The 23,910-nt window shown below is 41.0% G+C and overlaps 1 protein-coding gene across 1 annotated transcript in view; it reads left to right on the top strand.

Annotated features, from left to right (window-relative positions):
* The window catches only part of NSD2 (nuclear receptor binding SET domain protein 2), a 106,347-nt gene extending 92,211 nt beyond the window's left edge, over positions 1 to 14,136 (top strand). Inside the window, exons 20-23 of the mRNA XM_089692263.1 lie at positions 459 to 600; positions 739 to 845; positions 6,296 to 6,500; positions 9,357 to 14,136. Of these exons, the coding sequence (XP_089548389.1) occupies positions 459 to 600; positions 739 to 845; positions 6,296 to 6,500; positions 9,357 to 9,601 (699 nt within the window). The 3' untranslated portion in view covers positions 9,602 to 14,136. The remainder of the gene's footprint in view (positions 1 to 458; positions 601 to 738; positions 846 to 6,295; positions 6,501 to 9,356) is intronic.
* Positions 14,137 to 23,910: the final 9,774 nt, after the last annotated feature.

Genomic DNA, 23,910 nt, shown 5'->3' with positions numbered 1-23,910 from the left:
ATCCATGAACTCTTTCCATTTCACCTTCATCTCCTTTGTATACTGTATATTTGTGATTGGTGATTATGGGGGGGGGGAGAAGAGTACAGTTTAATCTGAATGTATTATTTTATTTTTATTATTATTATGGCATGAAAATACACAAACCTGAAACCAACACCTAGTAGAGTAGTTGTACAGACCCCTGGTTGGCCTTTCATTTGCCTGTGAGGGCCTAGGCACTTAGCTGTGTGAGCTCTGATCAAGAAAGAGATCAGCCAACCGTGTAACAGTTGTAAATGGCATTAAAAAAAATGTGGCATAGTAAGCGTTAATGGCTTTTTTTTTTTTTTTTTTTTTTTTTTTTTTTTAACCATTCCTGTCATTAACGAATGCCACATTTTCAGCATGCCTAGCAAACAGATATGTTTTTGTTTGTCTTGTGGGAAACGGAAATCATAGCCTATTTTTATTTACAGGATCGAATAATTGATGCAGGGCCTAAAGGGAACTATTCTCGATTTATGAATCACAGTTGTCAGCCAAACTGCGACACCCAGAAATGGACTGTAAATGGAGACACTCGTGTGGGCTTGTTTGCAGTGCGGGACATACCTGCAGGTAATAACAAAACCATGTCTACAAGAGCCATATTGCTGCTTTAACAGTACATTTTGTATCCCAGGAGAATTTATCTATTCATCTGTATGTTCATTTCTTTTTCATGGTGGTGTAAAAGTTTTTTTGTTATTTTTATAGGTGAAGAACTTACATTTAACTATAACTTGGATTGTCTTGGAAATGAAAAAACAGTGTGTAGATGTGGAGCTCCTAACTGTAGTGGATTCCTTGGGGACAGACCAAAGGTTTGTGTTACAGCTTTTGTTTTCTGTGAATGCAGAGGAACAAAGCAGCTACTTATTTCAGGTGGCTGATAACATTGTACTGCATTTCTGCTCTAACTGCTCAATGAGAATGATGAGTGACTGCACACAAATGTCCCTGCACGTGTACTAAGTAGGTCTGTATGGACAGTTTCTCCATTGTTCACTAAGGGACACAGGATCAGTAGTAATTGAAAGACCATAAAAGACTAGGGGCTTTATTGCCACCTATAGGAAGAATTGGGCCTGAACACTGGCAAACAAAAGCTGTTGGCTAGCTAGGTATAAATCCTCCCACTCATGTGTTTGTGTTTTTTTCTTTTCTTTAAATGTGCTAGAAGGATGGCCATTTTTTTAAACTATCTTTACTAGCAATTTTTATTCTATTCTATTCAATTTTTTTTTTTTAACGTTACTTTAGACCTTATTGATACATAGCTGGAGCTACTATTGCAGCAGTCCACATCAGCTAATCCTTGGTGATTCCTAGGTTTATGGAAGATGTTCCTTTAACCAAAGATTCTGCTGATAGAATGTTTGAGATGCTTAAAGACAGTCTTTAGTCTCACAAGCTCAGCACTGGAACCAGATATTGGTTGTTGCTTCAATTTCTGTCTGTCAAACCTCAACTAATTAGACTAGTGCAATGAACAATCAAGACGTTTATGTATTTCAGGACCCTACTTAACTGAGCAATTACCTTTTGCCTTGCTCTTTTGTGTGGATGCCCTAGAGCAAGTTATGACACAAATTGCTCTGCTTTCTATTCACATATGCAAAATCTAGTGGCTTAAAGCTTTGTCAGCTGAAGCTGCTGGTAAGATGCCTCACTTATATGCCATTTGAAGGAGAACGTCTGTTTGAGGTACTTGACAAATTGATCAAAGCTGTCACAAGAGGAAAGGTGGTTCTTTCTTAGCGAGAAAAGTTACAAAATCCCCTTGTTCAGGGGCTTCTGCCTTCTCAAAACACAGAGCACCTCAATGTTCTACTCAGGCTTCAACTCCTAAACCTGAACCCTCCCATCTCACCACTGAGCTCAGGTTATCCAAGTAACAGGTTTATCTAGACTACTTTCTTCCTTATAGCTATCCATAAATGTAAATTCAGATGTTACAAGCCTTCAGCCAGTTGATCTATCTACTCTGCAGCCCTCCTCTACCTGGAATGTTAGGGTCTGGTCCTGGACACATCCTAAGCAAAAGTCTTTCTACCAGAAAAAGAATTGAGATCCAAGAGACATCCCACATTAGGATTCTTCATGAGAGTTATAGGCCTAATGGTAGCCTCCTTTTAAGCATTACCATTCGCCCAATTCCAGTCAAGAACTTTCCATCAAAATATCTTGTCAACTTGGAAAAAGAAGGATCCTTCTTTTGTTCTGCCCATGCTCCAGTCCAACCAAGCAAGGAATTCCCCATCTTGGTGGATGACAACCCCAAGTCGTTCCTTCCCAAGCCTTTCAGGTAGGGGAGCAGTGTTACAATCTTGAACAATCCAAGGCACATGGTCATTGAGGGAAGCCAAGCTTCCCCATCATCACCTTGAAGCTCAGAACAGTCAATTCGGCCGTATAATACTGGAACCCTCTTCTGGGGGGGCACCCAATCGGGGTGCATTCAGACAATGCCTTAGCAATGGCCTACATCATCCATCAAGAGGGCCCCAGGAGTCTAGCTGCTTTGAAGGAGGCAAGCCAGATCATCTGCTAGACAGAAATTCACTGTCCATCAATCTATGCAGTCCACATCCCAGGAGTGGACGATTGGAAAGCAGATCTCAGCCACCATTACTTGGATCAAGGGAAATGGACTCTTCATTTAGATGTCTTTACAGTATTCTGATATGCCAAAAGTGGGGGATTCTGAATGTAGACATCCTAGCTTTCAGATTCAACAAACTAACTCTGTTGCCAGAACCAGGCATCCTCTAGCTCTAGCCTCCTATTCCATGATCATCCCTTTCTCTCAACTGAGGCTAATTTAATCTGATGAAGAAGGGATGCCCTTCGAAACGCGTCAGCTGTACTGAGTGTCTACCCCTATGATGGGACGTTTGGAGCTGCACAACCCTATATGCGCTGGTGGTCGAATCTTCCAATTCTGGTTCCATCTATTCTCCATCCACCTGGGTCTCAGAGCGCAGGAGAGTTCGTTTTTGTTTTTTTAATTGATGACTTTCTCCAGTGCGTCGTCCTCTTCTGCTCAAGAAAATAGAGAAAGACGAAAATGGTTATAATTGCACCAAACTGTCCTAGAAGAACCAGGTAGACACATACGCAGACTTACAGCAGTTGATCCCTGGTCTGGTCTGAAAGGCCACATCTGCTGTCTCAAGGTCCTTTGTTTCATCCTACCTCTGGCTTTTAAGGCAGGGCTGTTGAAACCCGGGTGTGAAAGGATAGGGGGGTTTTTAACCCCTCCATGCCTAAGGGTAAAACAAATCTAAATGCCTAAGCACAATTTTGCAACGTTGACATGTGTTAAAACCGAACACATCATCACAACTACTTTGTATATCCAGGTGAATTATACCTTGTTTTGTTCAGGACAAATTGGGGTTTCATTTGGTGGTAAATGGTAATGGATATCTCCTGATTTTTAAATTTTTATTTATTTCAGGTACTTATATAGCGTAGATATAACTTGCATTCCTATACTAGGGCCAATTTATACAGGATCCAATTAACCTACCAGCATGTCTTTGGAGTGTGGGAGGAAACGGGAGTACCCGGAGGAAACCCACGCAGGCACAGGGAGAACATGCAAACTCCAGGCAGGTGGTGTCGTGGCTGGGATTTGAACCAATGACCCTAGCACTGCCAGGTGGAAGTGCTAACCATTTAGCCACTGTGCTGCCCTAATTTATCAAAGGAAAACTGGCCCAAAATAGTATAAAAAAATTTTTTTTTTTTAAATTTAAATTCTTGTTACTACCATAACCTACCACCAAAGAACAACCCAAAATAAATTCTCCAGCTCTTGATGATCTCAGTGATACCATATATGTGTATGTCATTTGTTGTTTGTACCCGTAGTACAGCCCAGAAACAATAGTGCACATTTTGTTTTGTTTTTTTTTTAAAACACTCGACACCAATTTTTTTTTTTTTTTTTTTTTTAAATTCCTAACCTTTTGACTCTGACTTTGACCCAAACACTAACTCTGGCACCGAACTAAACCTTGATCAAACCTTGATCTGGGTATTTTTTCTTTATTTTTTTTCTTTTATTTTTTAATATATATATGTGTGTGTGTATGTATATGTGTATATGTGTGTGTATATGTGTGTGTGTATGTATATGTGTATATGTGTGTGTGTATGTATATGTGTGTGTATGTATATGTGTGTGTATGTATATGTGTGTGTATGTATATGTGTGTGTATGTATATGTGTGTGTATGTATATGTGTGTGTATGTATATGTGTGTGTATGTATGTATGTATATATGTATGTATATATGTATATATATATGTATATATATATGTATATATATATGTATATATATATATGTATATATATGTATATATATATGTATATATATGTATATATATATGTATGTATATATATATATATATATATTTATTTAATTTTTTTTTCCCCCTCTATGCCAGGAGTTAGAGATACAATGTATCTCTCTCCTCCATTCATAGAGAGAAAAAAAAAATTACTGATCACTGTGATAGCCGATGAGAGGCTATCACAGCAATCGTGTGACCCGGAATCGGGAGTCCTGGGTCCCGATAGTTAGAATGGGAAACTGGTGCTCTCAGTGACACAGCGGTCTTTGTGCTGGGAGAGCACCGTGCGGCGTGCTCCCAGCACAAAGACAGGTACGTAAATTTGCGGCCCCATGGAAAAAAAGCCCAGTTCTGTGAGGCCACATATTTGTATTACGTCAGCGTCAAGGGGTTAAGTCTGATTTCTGCATTGCTAAAATCAGTCCACTTCCAAAAAAATACATCATCATACCTGGAAATTCTTTTTTTACCTGCTGTAAAAACTTACTTCAATCCCAGAGATTACTCTGTACCTCACATTCTGGCCTCTATACAATCCGTTCTGGACCAGAAATTAGCCTTGCGTTCTGTTAAGGGTCAGACCTGTGCCAACTTCATTCTTTTCAAAGGGCTTTGGCTTCACTCACCTTATAGGAACCTTTTTCAAGGTGTATCTCATATTAAGCCTCCCTTGCAGCACTGTTTTTTTTTTTTTTTTGTTTTTTTTCCTCACACAGAGTGAGATAAAAAGGGACAGGTTAAAACCACACAGATGTTTCAGACTTTTCCCAATGCAGTAGTGAATAGTGGAGCAAGTAGCCTGGCTTAGCAATGTGGCAGGTGTGTCTGATCAGGCTGGCAGAACTGAATAAAAACATTCAGTCATGTAATTTAGTGTACTTTACCTTAACCACCTCCCGCCCGCCATATAGTAATGTGACGGACGCAAGGTGGTTCTCTCGTTCTCATGGGACGTCATATGACGTCCTCCCATTCTCACCGCGTGCCGCGCAGCAATTGGCGGTGCGCTGTGTCCCTCGGACACAGCAGATCACCGATCACGGAAAGAGCCGAAGATGTCGGCTCAGTCATGTGATCAGCTGTGTCCCATCACAGCTGATCACATGTAAACAGGGAAATGCCAGTTATCTGCATTTCTCTCCTTTCGAGCTGTCACGCTGACAGCTCGTGAGGAGAGACGGTCATCGGCTTTCTGCGGAGGGGACATGTACACTGACCATCAGGGCACTGATGATCAGTGTAGCCCCAGCAGTGCCACCTCTGTTCATCAGTGCCTTGTATCAGTGCCTCGTGCCAATGCCACATCAATGCCACATATCAGTGCCTACCAGTGCACATCAATGCCACATATCAGTGCCCATCTGAGCTGCCTTTCAGTGTCTCCCATCAGTGTTAGTGCCATCTATCAATGCCAAACAGTGCCAGTCAGTGCCGCCTATCAGTGCCATGTATCAGTGATGCCTGTCAGTGCCAATCACTGCAGCCGATCAGTGCACATCACTGCAGCCTCATTAGCGCATATCAGTGAAGGAGAAAAATCACTTATTTACAAAATTTTATGACAAAAACTAAGAACATTTTTTTTTTCAAAATTTTCAGTGGTTTTTGGTTTGTTTAAGAAAAAATAAAAAACCCAGAGGTGATTAAATACCACCAAAATAAAGCTGTTACAAAAAAAAATGATAAAAAATTCATATGGGTACAGTGTTGCATGACTGTGCAATTGTCACTCAAAGTATGACAGAGCTGAAAGCTGGAAATTGGCCTGGGCAAGAAGGGGGTATAAGTGCCCTGTAGGCAAGTGGTTAAAGGTAAGCTAGGCTACCTTTCTAGGTTCAGTTGCAGTGTGTAGATGGCATACACAGTTCATTTCTTACTTTTTCCTAATCATTGTATTGTTGTGTCACAGAATTCCTCTGCATCTGCTCATGAAGAAAAGTCAAAAAAACCTAAAAAGAAGGCAAAACGACGCCGAACAAAAGGTGATGGCAAAAAGGAGTCTGAGGATTACTGCTTTCGCTGCAATGATGGTGGAGAGCTCATTTTATGTGACAAAAAGCTGTGTACAAAAACCTACCACCTTGATTGTCTAGATCTTGACAAAAGACCTTTTGGTGAGTTCTTGTTTATAAATTGTCTTTTCCATTCACATAAACATATCCCTTGCTCTTGGATTATCCTATTCTATGTGATTTCAGATTTAAAGGCTAAAAAAAAAGTAGATAATTGCACATGATTTTGCAGATTAAAAAACAAAAGTGCATTTCTTCTTCTTCTTCTTCTTCTTCTTCTTCTTCTTCTTCTTCTTCTTCTTCTTCTTCTTCTTCTTCTTCTTCTTCTTCTTCTTCTTCTTCTTCTTCTTCTTCTTCTTCTTCTTCTTCTTCTTCTTCTTCTTCTTCTTTCTTCTTCTTCTTCTTCTTCTTCTTCTTCTTCTTCTTCTTCTTCTTCTTCTTCTTCTTCTTCTTCTTCTTCTTCTTCTTCTTCTTCTTCTTCTTCTTCTTCTTCTTCTTCTTCTTCTTCTTCTTCTTCTTCTTCTTCTTCTTCTTCTTCTTCTTCTTCTTCTTCTTCTTCTTCTTCTTCTTCTTCTTCTTCTTCTTCTTCTTCTTCTTCTTCTTCTTCTTCTTCTTCTTCTTCTTCTTCTTCTTCTTCTTCTTCTTCTTCTTCTTCTTCTTCTTCTTCTTCTTCTTCTTCTTCTTCTTCTTCTTCTTCTTCTTCTTCTTCTTCTTCTTCTTCTTCTTCTTCTTCTTCTTCTTCTTCTTCTTCTTCTTCTTCTTCTTCTTCTTCTTCTTCTTCTTCTTCTTCTTTTTTTTTTTTTTTTTTTCTTTTTTTTTTTTTTTCTTTTTTTTTTTAACACTACAGCCTCAGTGGATCGTAGGTGCAGTATTGGCCTCCTGCTGACATTCAGTACAGCTGTCTACCTGTATTTCATTAACTGTCTGCTCGTATGCAGGTATGGGCAAAGTCAGTGAACTATGAGGGTGCTCATCAGCACTCTCGTAATTCACTGAGAACTAAAAGCTGTCTGTCGCAGTGGCAGACAGCACAATGTAGTTCATTGACAGAACTCGGTGAGTGAATGACGCAACTGTGTAGGTGGAGCCCTGCACAGCTGTGTTGTTTTTAAATGTGACGTGCGGCGAGAGGATCTCCCGCCTACTGTCACAGGGGAGGATTAGGGGGAGCGTAGGGGACTGTTCCCAAGATACATGTTACATCCTAAATACAGGGTCATTCAAAGGAGCTGGGTACATTTTATACTAAAAACGTGTAAATAAGTGAGCGCCTTCTAGATAGCAGCAGCTGTACACCAAAGGCACCATATAAAACCTTCCAATACACAATAATATACAAAAAGGTGCAGCGCTAAAACACAAATAAATGAACGTGTATATACATGCACAAAATCATGCAAAGATATAAAGTGACACTGTGCATTCATATATATGCCACTATATTGTGGCTAATATAACGTGAGGAAAATTGCTATATCCAAGGATAAGTCCAACATGAAGATGTGGGCAAGATCTCAACAGATCTGTGGATTTCCAAACGACACAGACTGTGCACATGGTGAAACAATGAGGATACAGATTACGCACTCACCAGATGCGCAACCTTTGTGCGCTTTTATATAATATAGAGACTTCCAATATCTCATCAGAGGTCTGGTCAGATCTGGTCCGGTCCCCTTCGTTATCCCACGCTTTGCACTCAGCCTTCTCATTAGGTGATGACCACTCTGTAAATGTACCTGGCTCCCACTGGAGCTCAGAAGAAACAGAGGAGGCCAGTAGTGCAATATGTCTTAGGATATTTTATTCCCACTCACAAACAGATACTCATTAGGTACAATGCAAGGAATAAAATGAAGTACTGACCCAATATAAAGTTGCCGCCGGGACCCCTCGTGGTGCCGGAGGTATTAGCGTCAAACAGCTGCAGCCTGACGTGTTTCGAGCGAATGCTCTTAGTCATAGGGTTTTGGCTATACTTCATTTTATTCCTTGCATTGTGCAAGGTCCCATAGACTTTAATGGGATCATCCCCTATTCAGAACACTCCTCCCCAGCTATGCTTCCTTGCCATATTTGTCTGTATAAGCCAGCCTTTCTCAACTAGGGTGCCTTGAGGTTTCTTCAGGGGTGCCTTGGCAAAATGTCTAAATTGCCCAAAACTTGTATACAAGCCAGAGGGTGGAACAAGCCTGCCTTTTAGTTACACAGGTTTTCATTATGCACCATTACAACCTTCTAGCCACTGGCGGCCTGACAACCAATGACCTCAGCATCCTAGCTTGACCCTCCCCTTCTCTGTCAGTGCTGGGCTCACATTAGCTCAGTGATGGAGAAAAACTGAGGGAGAAGAGAAACATTGGAATACTAGTCAGTACCAGTGTGCAAAAATGTATTTTGCTTTGAAAGAATAAATCGCCTCTAATGTTGGGTGTCCTACCTGTGTGGATGTTGCTTTGTTATACAAAACCATTTGAATAGTTTTTCCCTTTTTAGAATGGGGTGCCTTTTTTAAAATTATGGACAGTCTTAAGGCACCCCATTTTAGAATGGGGTGCCTCGAGACTGTCCATAATATTAAGGGGTGCATTGACTGAAAAAGGTTGAGAAACGCTGGTCTAAGATATGTTGTCCAATGTTGTTAGAACTTAAAGGGTATGATGTCCTGGTACCATCCATGTGACTGGCTCTGCTTAGGCCTAAGCACTGTCTCATAGGGAGATCATGTGCTACTTAATACCAAGAGCTTCAGCAATCTGGAGCAGCAATGGGGTAGCAGAACTGGTGAAGCATACATACCTGGAAGGGAGGTGTTCTACAGGACAGTGACTGCCATAATGTAATTCTCACTAAAACCCTAGTGATCACCTTACTGCTCCATCATCCTTCCACTGTGCTTGGCTCTGTTTGGCAGTCTTTTATTACAGGTAATTGATATGTTGTACATTTCCCCCATAGGGAAGTGGGAGTGTCCGTGGCATCACTGCGACGTCTGCGGAAAGGCTTCTGTCACCTTCTGCTGCCTGTGCCCGAATTCCTTTTGCAAAAGTCACCACGATGACAAACAGTTTAGGCGGACAAAGGGCGGCAGGCTGTGCTGCCTGGAGCATGACCAACATGAGTTTAATGAAGTCAATGCTGCTGAAAGCAAACCTAAAGAGCACTCAAAAGCCACGCAGAAGAAAAGTCAAAAGAAGAGATAAAACACAAAGGACTGCAACACTATTGTAAATATACCTATTTGTGAATAAATTGTATGATGCCCTTTTTAATTCAATGCTGTACAGCCAGCTCACCTCCTTCTGATTCAGGACACAATGTACCCACTGAGCCAACCTCTGCAGCCTAGGCTGCGTCTGCACTGAATGCAAAGCTGTATTTACTGCAGCTCGATACCTGTCAGGACAACCACCTTTACACGGCATCACCGCTATTCCCTCATTAGTGGCTTCATTATGGAGAGGCTCTCGTATTGGTTTAGGACTGGAGCTGCTTGAAGTACACCTATAGAAGAGAACTTGTCACCATATACAGTGGAGGTGGTCAATTAGTGAGCAAAGCCTACATTCAGCCTCTTAATTATTTAGCATCTAAAGATGATGGGACATGGACTGAATTGCTTTTCTGTCCCAATAAATCCCAACAAATCTAAGGGATGCCTGTTGCAGCTTTTGTCGTCTTCCAAAGTAATTGGGGAAAAAAAAATATCACCCTTTGGCCTTGTGCCTGCTGCAACAAATTTCAGCAGGTTTTAGTGAAGGGCTTGCCTGACTGTAATGTGTGCTTGTTACGGAGTTATTCTATCAAGCATGTCCCAAATGGCTGCCCACCGTAACGTGTGTGTGTGCAGCGTAGTTACTACCAACCAGTGAAGTGACAGGCTCTGTATTTTAAAGTGTTGCCCTACCACACAAAATAGTTGTACATTTTTTAGTTTCTCATTCCAGATTTTCAGGTTTTGCTTGTTTACCAGTAAATAGAATATTTTAGTCAAAGCAGAATAGTTGCCACCACTGTTTGGATGACAGACGTTCCTGTTAACGTTTTTTTTGTTGTTTTTTTATTGCAAGACACTATTTAGCTCCATCTTGGCAATACCTATATATTTTAGTGTATTTTTATAGTCCAGACAAGAATTTGTTTAATCCTTTTAATGGAATATAGGTACATTTAACACAATATTTTCATAGTTTGTATTTTGGTGTTTTTTTTTTTTTTTTTTTATCTGAGGCGTTTGCTGCAAATGTCAGTAGTGCTGCAAGCACAGTGTTCACATGCCCCAGTGACCTGTCCTATAGACAGCGTTGAACATGTGGCTAAGTTTTTTTTCTCTTTTTTTTTTTTTTTTTCTTTAATATAAACACCATGAAAGATTTTATATATGACTGTTAACTGTGGGAACATTATTTTTTTGTTATTGTTTTTACAGATGTACAGTTGCTACCTCACCTGGGTAATATTGTGGTTCCCAACCTGAACATTTTATTACATTTTTTTTTTTTTTTGAGGGGGGGAACTTTGCTAAGTGGGGTGGGTGTGTAAATAATTTCCTGTGCCTGGGTTCCACTTTTCTATTTAAAACATTCAGTCAAATGCATCTTAATTTTTGTATCAATGTCCATAGGCTAGATGGCCTGTCACTTCTTTTATTTCTCAAATCAGTGCAGAATCTTCTGTGCCTGGGTAGCCAGCCTTACCCACCTGCCATGACTACTCCCAGCACTCGATTCTTCATTTATTTCATCATAGAGAAATGGGACATTTGGTTTCCCTGCTTGGTTGGGGGGGGGGGGGGCAGGAAAATGGAGGGTGCTGGAATATTAAGGATGTTGGTGAGTCAAGCCAAACATATGTCTGTGGGTGACTCAGCCCGCTAAATATCTGCCTTTACAAGGACACACAATGTGCAGAAAATAATTGAGGCGGTGATAACTCATTCATGCCTTCTTCAGTGCAGGCCATTTATAAGTACATGGCCATCTGCTTGCCTCAGTAGTCAGTGCAGCCCAGAGGTGGCAATTACTGGCTTATTAGAAGTAAAATTAGCTTGACAATAAACTAGCCTATTGTTTGGGCAACTGTAGTCTGGTCAGTCGGAACAGAAGAAAACTTGAATATTACAGATCCCAGTCTGTGCTCTGTTTCCTCTGAATCTTCTTACTTTTTATTATGTTTTATACTCTTAGATGTCTACAGGAAATCTCCAGCACTCAAACACATGAGCCAGCAGGTCCCCAGAATGCCCAGTGACAGGAGATTGTTTTTATTTATACACTTTACTCCACTGATCTCACTCAGAGGAGTTCTCATTTACAATACAGGTGGCATTTGTCTTAGCCAATGGCTTCATCATCTCAGAGTTCAGACGATGGTGTCATGGAAGTGTGGTTCTTGTAGAGGCCACCTCACTTTTTTTTTTCTGTCAACTTTTATTACATAAATATATATTTTTTACGTTTGTATGTTAAGGCCATGTTCAACCTGGGATTCTGCACAATGCGTTTAGCCCAGTCTTTGAATGAGGGCTTAGTAGAATCTATGTGGGAGAGCAGTGTCAGTGCAAATATAACGTGCCATGTTTTGTAACACTTTTCTTGAATTTTTACTTTTGTCAAATACAGCCATTTAAAATAATTTAGATTCTTCAAGGGTGACTCCAATCTTCTTCTACCCAAACTTTAATATTGTAACCCTGAGATGCTCAAAGTTGTCAGTCTTTTGTTTTTTGTTTTATTTACCTAGCTGCTGCTTATATCTGAGATTGAAGAGAATTGTTGACTCCCTAAAGCTGCCTCTACTAACTCCTTGCTTGTTTACGGTATTGAATACAGAAGAGTGTCAGACATCTATCAATTTGTGGAAGGTCAGCAGTGGGGGCCTCCATATTTCAGGTTCAGTTCAATGCGCAACATCAGAGTTTACTTTCCTTTCACTCCCCTGCTACTCTGTTCAGCAGCTTGGAGACAAAGGAAAGCCCTGTGTAGGCTACAAGTTACTGAAGATATAGTTTTAGGACTACTTTTGTGACAGTGATGTTAATCCAGGTCCTATTGTCTATTTTCCTTTGGCTCCTTTTGCTGAACTGAGTGGTAGGGGAATGAAAGAAAAGTATATGTTGTGGAGTGGTGGGTTTAAAGCAAGCCAGTTGCTTTTCCCCAAATGTCTTAATATTAGTAAATGACTTTAGAACATGCTTGAGTCAAGTGTTTTCCATTTAAACATTTAGTTGGCTGTTCTGAAGCTCAGTCCAGTAATTGCTCATAGTTTGCCAAATGACTGCTAAAGCCTGATAAATGCCTATAAAAGTCACATCAAGCATTCCTATGAAGGTCTCTCCCAGACTGGAGCTGAAGAGTGCTTAGACTTACAAGAAAACTGCTTGATGCTTTCCCCATCCCCCCCCAAAAAAAAAAGCTTTTTAAGTCCCTGCTGCATGTTCTTTAGACTAACACTGGTAAGCTAAAGTTAAAAATTATGTAGGATTCTTTTTAGTTTGTTATCCATGAGGAGACATTGAAAATATGTTAAAGCGGAGCTCTGGGTTCCCTGAAAAAAAAAGTACTGTAGCTGCTTACTTTTAATATAATGGCACTTGCCTGTCCCAGGGGTCCAATGATGTCCTCACCCGAGCTGATTTTTCATCAGCTCTGAGCGCTGGTGCCAGCATCTTCAGTAAGGGAATCCGGAAATGAAGCCTCACGTCTTCACAGCCGGTTTCATACTGCGCGCTGTGCTTTGTGAATAGGCCACAGTCTTCTGGGACCAGTAAAGTGTCCCAGAAGGCTGGGGGGGGGTTGTTAGGGGGTCCGAACGTCAGGCTCAGATCACAGTGGCAGTCTAACCCAGAAGCGGGTACATGTCAAAACCAGGTATCTGCTCCCCATCAACCCCCCCCCCCCCCCAAAAAAAAAAGCACCAGGTGTGGCGGTGAAGGGAGGAGGCAGGCAAGCAGAACTTCCTCCTTTTTGGTGGAGTTCTGCTTTAACCATGAGACTCGGGCTTGCAACATTCTGTTTTTGAAAAAGAAGCCAAGTGATGAGAATGCTTCTCTAAACCGTTAGAAATTACAAAGTATTTTATCTGTGAAGAATGCAGGCAATGTTTGTGTGAAATTTGTACTAGCCTCCACAGCACAGAATTGTGTTATACACCATTTTTCTAATGCGATTTCTTCACAGCGGAGAAAGCTGCTGTCTCAGGCTTTTGTATTGTGCCATGGACTTTACCAGGGAATCAATCACCTAGCAGTGTGTAAAACCAGAAGAAGGCAGCCAGAGCAACTTTGTGTCCCAGAAACAAGATTGGGCCTCCAGTGGCAGGGAATACCATACAAATGTTGCTTACATTGTCTTCTGCCAAGAACCGTTTTATGTGCTGTAATGTCTCAAAGTGACTGGACTAGAAGTTTACTTCATTGTAATGTCACCCATCATATTGTGGTTGGCTCTTTGTCCAGCATTCTGATTGTCATTGAATTTCAGATAATATTTTTAGTTTTTAAAGGTTTTGCAAAGAAAGTATAGTTTTGTACCATAGAAACTGATTGCTGAAAAATGATTCTTGCATTATGGTATACATCATATATTTCTGAAAAATGTTAATTTTATCATTGTTTTCCATACTGAAGCTTCTGGCCTGGGCTCTCAAGAGCCTTTCTTTTTTTTTAAGTTGTAAAATGTTCTCTGAAGATGTTCTACAATGAACAGTGATATTAAATACGCACTTTATTATTTTCTAATGCTATTTTAATTTTATCATTACTCCAACTTGAACATCATACAAAGTTTTGTTACCTTTTTTCACTCCGGAATAGAACTTTTTTTTTTTTATTACTTAACTGTTGTTTGTGTCTGTCTTTTTGTTTTTCCCCTCAATTCGGGAGCAAATGCAGTACAAAGGTGGTGCTGTTTATTGAAAAATGTATCTTTTATATATTATCTAACCTATTTTTCACAGTTTTAAACATCAACAATTGGTGTCTTTTCTAGTGGTTTAATGCAATTGGTACTCTTGTCAAATTACTATGCAAGGTGACAGCCCTGTCCATAGATTTGCTTCTGTGTACACACTTGCTATGGTTTCAGACATTTCTGCTTATTACATAAATACAGTTAGAAACTCCAAAGTGAAGGCATGGTCTTTCTAGATTGTATGAAAACCCAAACAAATGACTTTTATTTGTGCCGTTTTGGTCTGGTAAAAATGTACCCTTTGAAAACATTTTGTTGTATGTGCTAAGTGCAAAAAAAATTGTTTTTTCTAGGTGAGCCCTTCTAGTTCTTGCCTTGCACTAACAAATAATTATCCTTTATATTGTGGGGAGTGGTTGTTATTTCGCAAATGACACTGGACATGGCTGACACCACTCAGTCCACACAAATGCTTTACGTTATCAGTCTACAGCTGGACTTGGGAGCTAGGTGCATGTATGGTAGATCAACAAATATTCAGTACTTTCAGGCCCTTTTAAAAAGAAAATTTCAAGGGGGAAAAGATACCCAATAATAAAAAAAAAAAAATTACATCTTTGCAATATAGACATATTTACTTGTGTTTTATCCTTTTAAAACGATCATGCTGGTAAAAAATATACTAAGGAGACCTATCAAGAGAGGCCACAGTTACTGAGCTGTGCTGGGAGTAGATGAGGAGTTCTGACTTGGTTAAGTGGTGAGTCTGTATATAAAGAAAATTCACAGAAGGTCTAGACTGATAGCTCCTGTTTTAGTTTTCTAGTACAGGACACAGGCTCTTTAATCCTTGTGATGGTTATAATACAGCTTCAGGATAATGGACCCTAACAAAAAAGGCTTAAGTGACATCCTCTGTATAATCCCTTCATCTCCCAGTTAGCCCTAGTTCTTTGCAAGTATCCTTAACCGCCTCCCACCCGCCATATAGTATAATGTCGGACGCAAGGCGGTTCTCTCGTTCTGGGAGGACGTCATATGACGTCCTCCTATTCTAACCGCAAATGTGTGGCTCTGGGCGCGATCGGCGGTGCGCTGTGTCCCTTGAAGATTTCGGCTTTGTCATGTGATCAGCTGTGTCCAATCACAGCTGATCGCATGTAAATAGGGAAATGCCGGTTATCGGCATTTTTCTCCTCACGAGCTGTCACGCTGACAGCTCGAGAGGAGAGCTGGTAATCGGCATCCCTTGGAGGGGGTTATGTACACTGATCAGCAGTGCCCCGATGATCAATGTGCCCCGATGATTTGTGTAGCTCCAGTAGTGCCACCTGTCAGTGCTCATCCATGCCACCTGCCAGTGTCCATCAGTGCCACATTTCAGTGTCCATCTGAGCTGCCTTTCAGTGTCACCCATCAGTGCCAGTCAGTGTGGCCTATCAGTGTGCATTAGTACCATATATGAGTGCTGCCTTTCAGTGCCCATCAGTAATGCCCATCAGTGCCACCTACCAGTGCCTCCTCATCAGTTATCACCTATCAGTGCAACCTCATTAGCGCACATCAGTGAAGGAGGAAAAATCACTTATTTACAAAATTTTATAACAAAAACTAAGAAAAAACATTTGTGGTTTTTTTCAAAATTTTCAGTGGTATTTGGTTTAAGAAAAAATAAAAAACCCAGAGGTGATTAAATACCACCAAAATAAAGCTCTGTCTGTCACAAAAAAAGATAAAAATTTCATATGGGTACAGTGTTGCATGACTGCACAAATGTCATTCAAAGTGCAACAGTGCTGGAAAGTGGCCTGGGCAGGAAAGGGGTATAAGTGCCCTGTAGGCTAGTGGTTAAGTAATCCTCTTCTCTTTACTGAAAGTAGACCGTCTCTCCTTCTGCATCATAGCAACTGTGATTCCTAATGCAACTTCCGGTTTGCTTGATTCCTTAGCGCAGCCTTAGGGAACTATACCCAGACTCTGGGGGATGGAAGAAGCAGGACCAGCCTGTACTGTTGCTGCCTTGCACTGGATCCTGCTGTAGGTGTGTTTCCTTGGGTGAAGTGTGCTGAGTTGGCTTTACAGGTCCAGGGCTGAATTCTACCAGTGGCAGTGCTCTCTCTGAAGAGGATTTGTCCTTTTGTGGAGGGTGAAGCAAAGATGGGGTATATCCCTTGTTGCACTTTCGTACAAGATCTAAAATGGTGAGTATAAGGAGGAAACTACTTTTAACACCTTCCTGCCCAGCCTGTAGCAGAATGACGGCTGGGCGGCACATAGGACGCCCTGTCAAAAGGAGCCGCTTGCGGAGCGATCTGAAAACGGCTATGTCCATGGGACACAACCGATGATATCTCACTACACTGGCCCGTGTCATGTGACCAATTGCAGATCACATGTCAATTGTATACAATGGATGGCTTCCTGTCATGCCATCCGTTGCATAAAATTGTGTTAATAGCTGTAATTGGTCAAAGCAGTCACATGGTACAGACAGGGCCAGTCACAGCCCATCTGTATCATGTGATGAGCTTTGCCCAATCACAGCTAATCACAAAAGATTGAATTAATTGGGTTTCATTCAGTAACAATGATTACAAATAAATATCAATGAAATACATTGGTAGCAGCAATCACAATGTTTAAAAAAAAAAAAAAATCCTGATTACTTGCCCAGAGTAGTTCAATGTTACTATGGTAACATTGTATTGCTTTGGTCAGTGTATTGTAAATAAAATAAATTTAATAAAAAATAGAAATGGGGGGAGGGGGGGATTATTTTAATTTTCTTTACATACTGTCACCAGTCAGTGTCCCTGAACACCAACACATCAGTTATATAATAACGCTGTACTGGACTGTGCCAATATGTTCTTTAAAAAAAAAAAAATCCCACACAATTTTTTTTTTTCCTTCTACATTTTCAATGAATTGTAACAAACTATTACAACCTCCAAAAAACTCACCATGCCTCTTACTAAATACCTTGGACTGTCTATTTTCCAAAATTAATTAATTTGGGGGGTATTTGTACTATTCTGGCATTTTCAGGCCTCAGGAAATGAGTTGGGCTGTTAGTATATCAGGATTGATCGATTGTCAGATCTCTATACCATGGTTTGTGGACTCTCCAAATTAGTGAACATTATTTAGTCTGTAGGGAATTTAGAGTATTTTCACCAAAGAAATGTATCAGAATACATTTTGACCTACATTTATGAAGAAATTTTATAACAAAAAAAAATGCTTTTTTTTTTCAAAAGTTTGGTAAACTTTTTTTTTCTATTTAGCAAAAAATTAAATACTCAGTGATTTAATATAACCAAAAAGAAAGCTCTATTTGTGTGAAAAAAGATACAAATTTTTTTTATGGGTGCTGTGTTTCATGACTGCATAATTGTCATCCAAAGTGCAACAACACTGAAAGCTGAAAATTGGCCAGGCAGGAAGGGGGGTAAAAGTGCCTGGTATTGAAGTGGTTAAACACAGAAACCTTGTTCATTTGCTTGAATTCTCCTTGGGGAATGTGGAAGCTGCTTATCACATTTCTGTTGGTCATGTCTAGGAGCCACATGTGCTAGGGTTTCTTTAGGTTTAGTGACATTCTTGTCTTAGCAGTGCGCACGTGCCTGTCTGCATCTCCCACGTGACACCTTGTGTTTGCACAAACCAGGTAGTTACTGCTCCTACATTGCCTCACTTTCAATGGGGTTACTGCGCATCCTGCCCTTTACACTTTCCAGGCAAGAATTTGGAATGGCAACATCGTCTGGCTCTCTCCTGTAGGCACAATTACCACACTACCTGAGTTACTGCGACCTACAGCTTGGCCCAGAGTCATTTCTCCTCCTCCTGCCGCAGAGGTCATGAGTACTCCTCTGAGGATATTTTATCTCCCTTTCCTCCCTACACACCTGACTCCCTGCCTTCCTCTGGTCATTCCCCTGAACCATCTGGATAATTGAAAGGAAGCCGCTGAACCAGAGGAATTTTTTCAAAATGTCAGATTTCCTGGGCAGAACTTCTGGCCTTACTCCGGCAATTGATGACTTCAGTTCTCCAGCAGAGGTCATAGTACCTGTCTGGGCATGATTTTTTACACGTAGGGCCCTAATACCCCTTATTCTGACTGATAAGCCCTGTACACAGGAGCAGAATATGGCCAAAATCAGCCGGTATAATAGAGGCTGGCCAACATTCGGCCCATGTGTACAGGTCCTTGTTGGACAGAAGCTGATCTCACACCTGACCTTTTGATGAACGAGCTTGCTGGGAATAAAGCAGTAGCTCGGCCCTTGCAGGCAATGACTGCAAGCACTGACCGGTGTGTTTTACTGGGAAGGGTGGTCCCCCATCACAATACAATAGCACAACGGGGAGATTACTATACTAACATTGCATAGTTAGTACAGCAAGCACTTCAGTTTTTATTTGTTTAGCCTGCTGGGTTGAATGAAAAAATACTAACATGGGTACCTGGCTTAATGCTAACTCTTTAAAAGGTTTTTTTTTCCTGTGTCCCAGAATGCAACCTGCAGTTAATCCTTTTGGCAGTCTACTAGATGATTGTTGGACTAAGCTCATGGCGTGAAACCTGACTTCCATCCTAATGGAGCTTCTATAAACACTTTTTTTTTTTTACCTACTGCTGTATAGTATTGTGTGAATGAGTTGGTAGATGCATGTCTTCAAATCTCCAGGATCAGTCTTTTTTTTTTCCCCCATCCACATCTGAAGGATTCTATGTTAACCTAGCTCCCTGAACTTTTATCTTTGAAGGCAAAACCAGTTTGGATAAGTACATCAAAGAAATCATAGGGGGTAAAGCTGGCCATACATTATAGAATTATTCAATTTGTTAGATTTGTAGTGAAAGGGCCTGCCTGATTGCATACAAATTGAAGTATTTAGGTTTGAGCACATATTATATGGCTTTGGAAAATCTAAAGGAAATTGTATAATGTATGTACTCTTCCCCCAAAAAAGGCTTGTGCCAGTAGGATTTCTCTTGCAGTTAGGAAAGGTTCCTTTCATCCTTCTCCGTTTTCCAATTCAAAGTTTAAGACAAACACACTTTTGTAAAAAGGTAATGCTTTCCAAAGCAGCCATGAGTGGTTCTAAGGCCTTCTCTTTCTGATTGGGTACCCCACTTTTAAGAGTAGGCATATCTGTTGGCCTTTTTGTTCCAAAAACTCTGACAGCTAGGTCCTGAGTGTCATTTCCAGGGGTTACTAACTAGAGGGTTGTTTCACTGTCTCCTCCCTACATCCTTCCACATTTGCCTCCTTCCTCACCTGCAGGCAAATCTGCTTGCTGCTGCTTTTAGCTTAACTAATCTCAACAGTTTTATGGTTTCATAATGTATCCAGTTCCTACTGAATCTGAGGGCTCCTAACTTGTCCCTACAGTTTCAAAAGCTGGAAACAGCCTGGTTGGTCATTTTATCCCTCTTGCCTCATCGCTATCTCTGCATTTTGCAGTGGGAAGTCAGCATTACAGATTTGTTGTGCTACTTTTTTGGCCTGCCTATGCCCCCCCTGGATTTTTCACCAAGATGCTTATCCCAGGTTTAGTTGTGCTCTGTTCTCAGGGTTTTATGTTGTAAGGGTACCTGAACAATCTTCTGTTAAAGAACCAGTACACCCTCTCTGCTAACAAACAGCATAGACTCAGTGGCATGGCAATTGGATCCTCAATCTGAAGTTATTGCTGGACCAATCCACAGTTGGAGTAGCTGGGTGTGACATTAGTCATGGTCCTACTCAGAATTTTCTTGCCTCAGGACAAACTTCTGTCCCTGTGCTTCACGTGCAAAGGAAGCCCTCATTTCATGTCTGAATAGGAAGGGTTTTGAGTCTAATGGTTATCTCAAAGGCTGTGTTGTACACCCAGTTTTACTGCATCACAAATCAACATTCTAGCAGCGTGGAACACATATTCTGTCCTCATACCATACTTCTGACCCAAGACCAGATTCTCCATTGCGTGGTGGATTTCCAGTAAAGTGCTGAAGTAGCTCTTCATTCCAAAGACATGGAAGGTTCTCAAGACTAAGGTATGCCTGTCAGGCTGGGAAGTAGTCCTTGATTCCCTTTCAGGACAGGGGGCTTGGTCATCAAAGAAAGCTCACCTTCATCAACATTCTCCGTGCCAGAACAATTTGGTTGTCTCCAGAACTGAACTCCTATTGCGAGGGCACTGTACAAGAAGCCAGTCAAACTATGTCATGGCTGTCTATGCCAACCATCAAGGAGGCACCATAAGTTGTGCCACACAAAAGAAAGTGGACTTGAATCCACTCTTGGGCAGAACTGCACCTTCTGGCCCTGTGTGTCTTCAACATCTGTGGAAAATTGGCATCTGTGGAACTAGACTGGAGAGTGCAAACTCTGGTGCAACTCTTCATAGAAACCAATCGGCGTTCTGGTTTTATTGCCAAACCTTAATTGAACAAGCTGAAGTTGCAGTCTGACTAGCTACCATACACAGCTGCACCAGATTCTGAGTGCTCCAGTTTTAGTAAATCTACCTATCTCTACATCCTTATAGTTTACATTTATCACTGCTCAACCACTAACTGGACAGGTTTGGGTGCAGGTTCAGGTATCCTCAGTGACTAGGGCATCTACTCCTAATTCCTTTGTGGAATTGGTTCAGCCCTGCTTTATGCATTTCTCCCTCTGAAGCTTTTTGTCTCATTTGCTTTGGAGGATAAAGAGGAAAGGCATTCAGGTGACTCACAATGCACCCAATTGTCCTAGGAAGGTGTAGTTCTCCGATATAGTAAGATACCATCCTTTTTCAGAGTTACAAATTTTGGTGTCTTGGCTGTTGAAGCCCAGGTTCTGATGGACAGGAGGATTGAAAACTCTGAGATCCCCATTTATCGAAGGCCAGAAAGCTGCCTTCTCCTAGGGTTTACGATTTTGCTTGGTGTGAAAATGGAAAGCTTCAGCCTATACAATACTGTGTGGCCTCCCCCCGTGACAGCGAGCTGGGATGTACTCCCGGCCCCTGCTGTCAATATTTGAAAAAAAACCTTGGCTGGGCAGGGCTATGCCCAGATGACTGCAACTTTCATTTACAGTTTCCTGGGACTTACTTAACCACTTTAATACAGGGCACTTTTACCCCCTTCCTGCCCAGGCCAATTTTCAGCTTTCAGCGTTGTCGCACTTTGACAATTGCATGGCCATGCAACACTGTACGCATATAAAAATTTTCTTTTTCACAAATAGCTTTCTTTTGGTGATATTTAATCACCACTGAGGTGTTTTTGCTAAATAAACAAACCCTGAAAATTGGAAAAAAAAACCTGTTTGCTTCAGTTTTTGTTATAAAATTTTTCTTCGTAAATTTAGGTCAAAATGTATTTGCTACATTTCTTTGGTGAAAATACCCCAAATTAGTGTATATTATTTAGTCTGTAGGAAAGGTATAGAGTCCACAAACCATGGTGTGTGTATATATCTGACAATCGATCAATATACTGTTGGCCAATACCCCCTAAATTATCATTTTTTTTGAAAAATGCAGTCCAAGGTATTTAGTAAGAGGCATGGTGAGTGTTCTGGAGTTAAGTGTTTTTTTTTTTTAATTTCTACATACAAAAATGTAACAAATTACTTTTTTTTTTTTCTCCACATATTGTCACCAGTCCAGTACTATGTGATTATAGAACTGGTGTGGTGATAAGGGCCAGAGCCTGGTGACAGTGTTAAAAAAAAAAAAAATTATTACATTTTTTACTTTTTTTTTGTCAACACTGTGACCAAAGCAATACAATGTTACCATAGTAACATTGAACTACTCTGGGCAAGTGTTCAGGAATTTTTTCCACACATTGATTGCTAATACCAATGTATTTCATTGAGATTTGCAACTGATTGAAACATTGTTACTGAATGAAACTGATTCATTCAGACTTTTGTGATTAGCTGTGATTGGGCAAAGCTCATCACAGGATACAGATGGGGTGCGATTGTCCGTCTGTACCATGTGACTACTTTGATCAATCATAGCTAACACAATTGTATACAATGAATGGCATGACAGGAAGCCATCCATTGTATACAATATACATGTGATCTGCTGTGATTGGTCACATGACATTGGCAACAGGCTGCTGTAGTGATATGTCATTGTCTGTATCCTATGGACACAGCCTGTGACAGATCGCGTTGCTGAACCGGCTGCTTTTGACAGGACGTCATATGACACCCAGTCACAACGGTGAGTGTCCCACCCGGCCGTCAATCTGCTATAGGCCAGGCGGAAAGGTATTAAGCTACACGTACCATCAGCCTTTTGTGGCTGATGGCTTGTAGTTCTGAATGAACTGCAGGGTTGCTAACGAGAAGCCTCAGAGTTCATTCACAAGCCTTGCAGCTTGCAGCTTGCAAACAGGCTGTGTGTAGGTACAGGAGTCTAGCATTGCACCACTGATCATAGGGGCAATACTTTCCAGGCACTGGGGGACATAAACGCACCTTTTTTTTTTTCTTTATTGCAAAAATACGTGCATTTATTTTTTTCTCCAAAAGGTGAACTTAAAGGATAAGTTTCTTCTGTGGTGGTGCTCTTGCAGAGATCATTTATTTCCTGCTCCTTTCTCAGAACCTATGTGTAAGAGGTGGCTCACATTGTGGAACCTCATTCTGGTGTTAGTCGTTCAAGGGCCACTCTGAACCCATTAGGCATATTTTCTCTTCTCTGAAGATTGCTTTTCTTGTGCTTATTACCTAACTTTGGAGGGTTTTGGTTTGAGCTTGTGGTTTTGTTACATAGTCTGTCTGAAAAAAGACAAAAGTCCATCCAGTTCAACCATTAAAAAGAAAAGGTTATAATCCTATACCCACAGTTGATCCAGAGGAAGGCCAAAAAAAAAACCCCATCAAAGCATGATCCAATTTGCTCCTAGCAGCTATTTCCTAGGCAAGAACAGAGCCATCTACAACATAGACTTAACAGTCTAGCCTTCCATACTCTGTAAAAGTGGTTTTTTTTGGCTTTTTGTTTTGGTTTTCCATCCATGTTACTATTTGAGCATGCTCCTTATATCATCACAAGAAACCAGGATATTGCTGAGCTCTGGGTCGCAGTTGAAACACAACAGAGGTTCTAATGCTTGCTGGTTCCAACATCCTCACCCAGTAACCTGGGCCAAGTATCTTCATTGCTTTGGATGAAATAAACCCACTGATTTAACAATTTACCAAAAACAGTTACATGCAAGGCATGCTTTTAGTGGGAACAGTCAAGCTTGCACTCAAAAGGGCTGTTGCCATAGCTGGTCCCATGTGCATCACCACATTCACAGCAGATAAACAGTAGCCAAGATAGTGCTCTCTTCATCTGTAAAGGCCAAGAAGGGTTTAGTTTTGATTTAATGCATTCTGACCCCCAAGCAATGCTGAGAAGCTGTACACTAAGCTCAAGGATAGGGAGGTAGAAGCACCTCATCAGGCCAATCCCATGTGCTATATGTAAGCAGGGAGCCATGCTGTTAATAGAGAAGCAGCACAATACTAAGCTTAGCTCTGATCTCTCCTAACATGAGGTGGGCAGGGACCAGTGGGTGATGGAAGAAAAAAAAAATGCAGCAA

This window comes from Staurois parvus, unplaced genomic scaffold (assembly GCF_062004578.1).
Source record: "Staurois parvus isolate SC_StPar_1 unplaced genomic scaffold, SC_StPar_1.0 ptg000581l, whole genome shotgun sequence".
NCBI classification, from domain to species: Eukaryota; Metazoa; Chordata; class Amphibia; order Anura; family Ranidae; genus Staurois; species Staurois parvus.
This window is presented reverse-complemented; position numbering and strand designations above follow the sequence as displayed.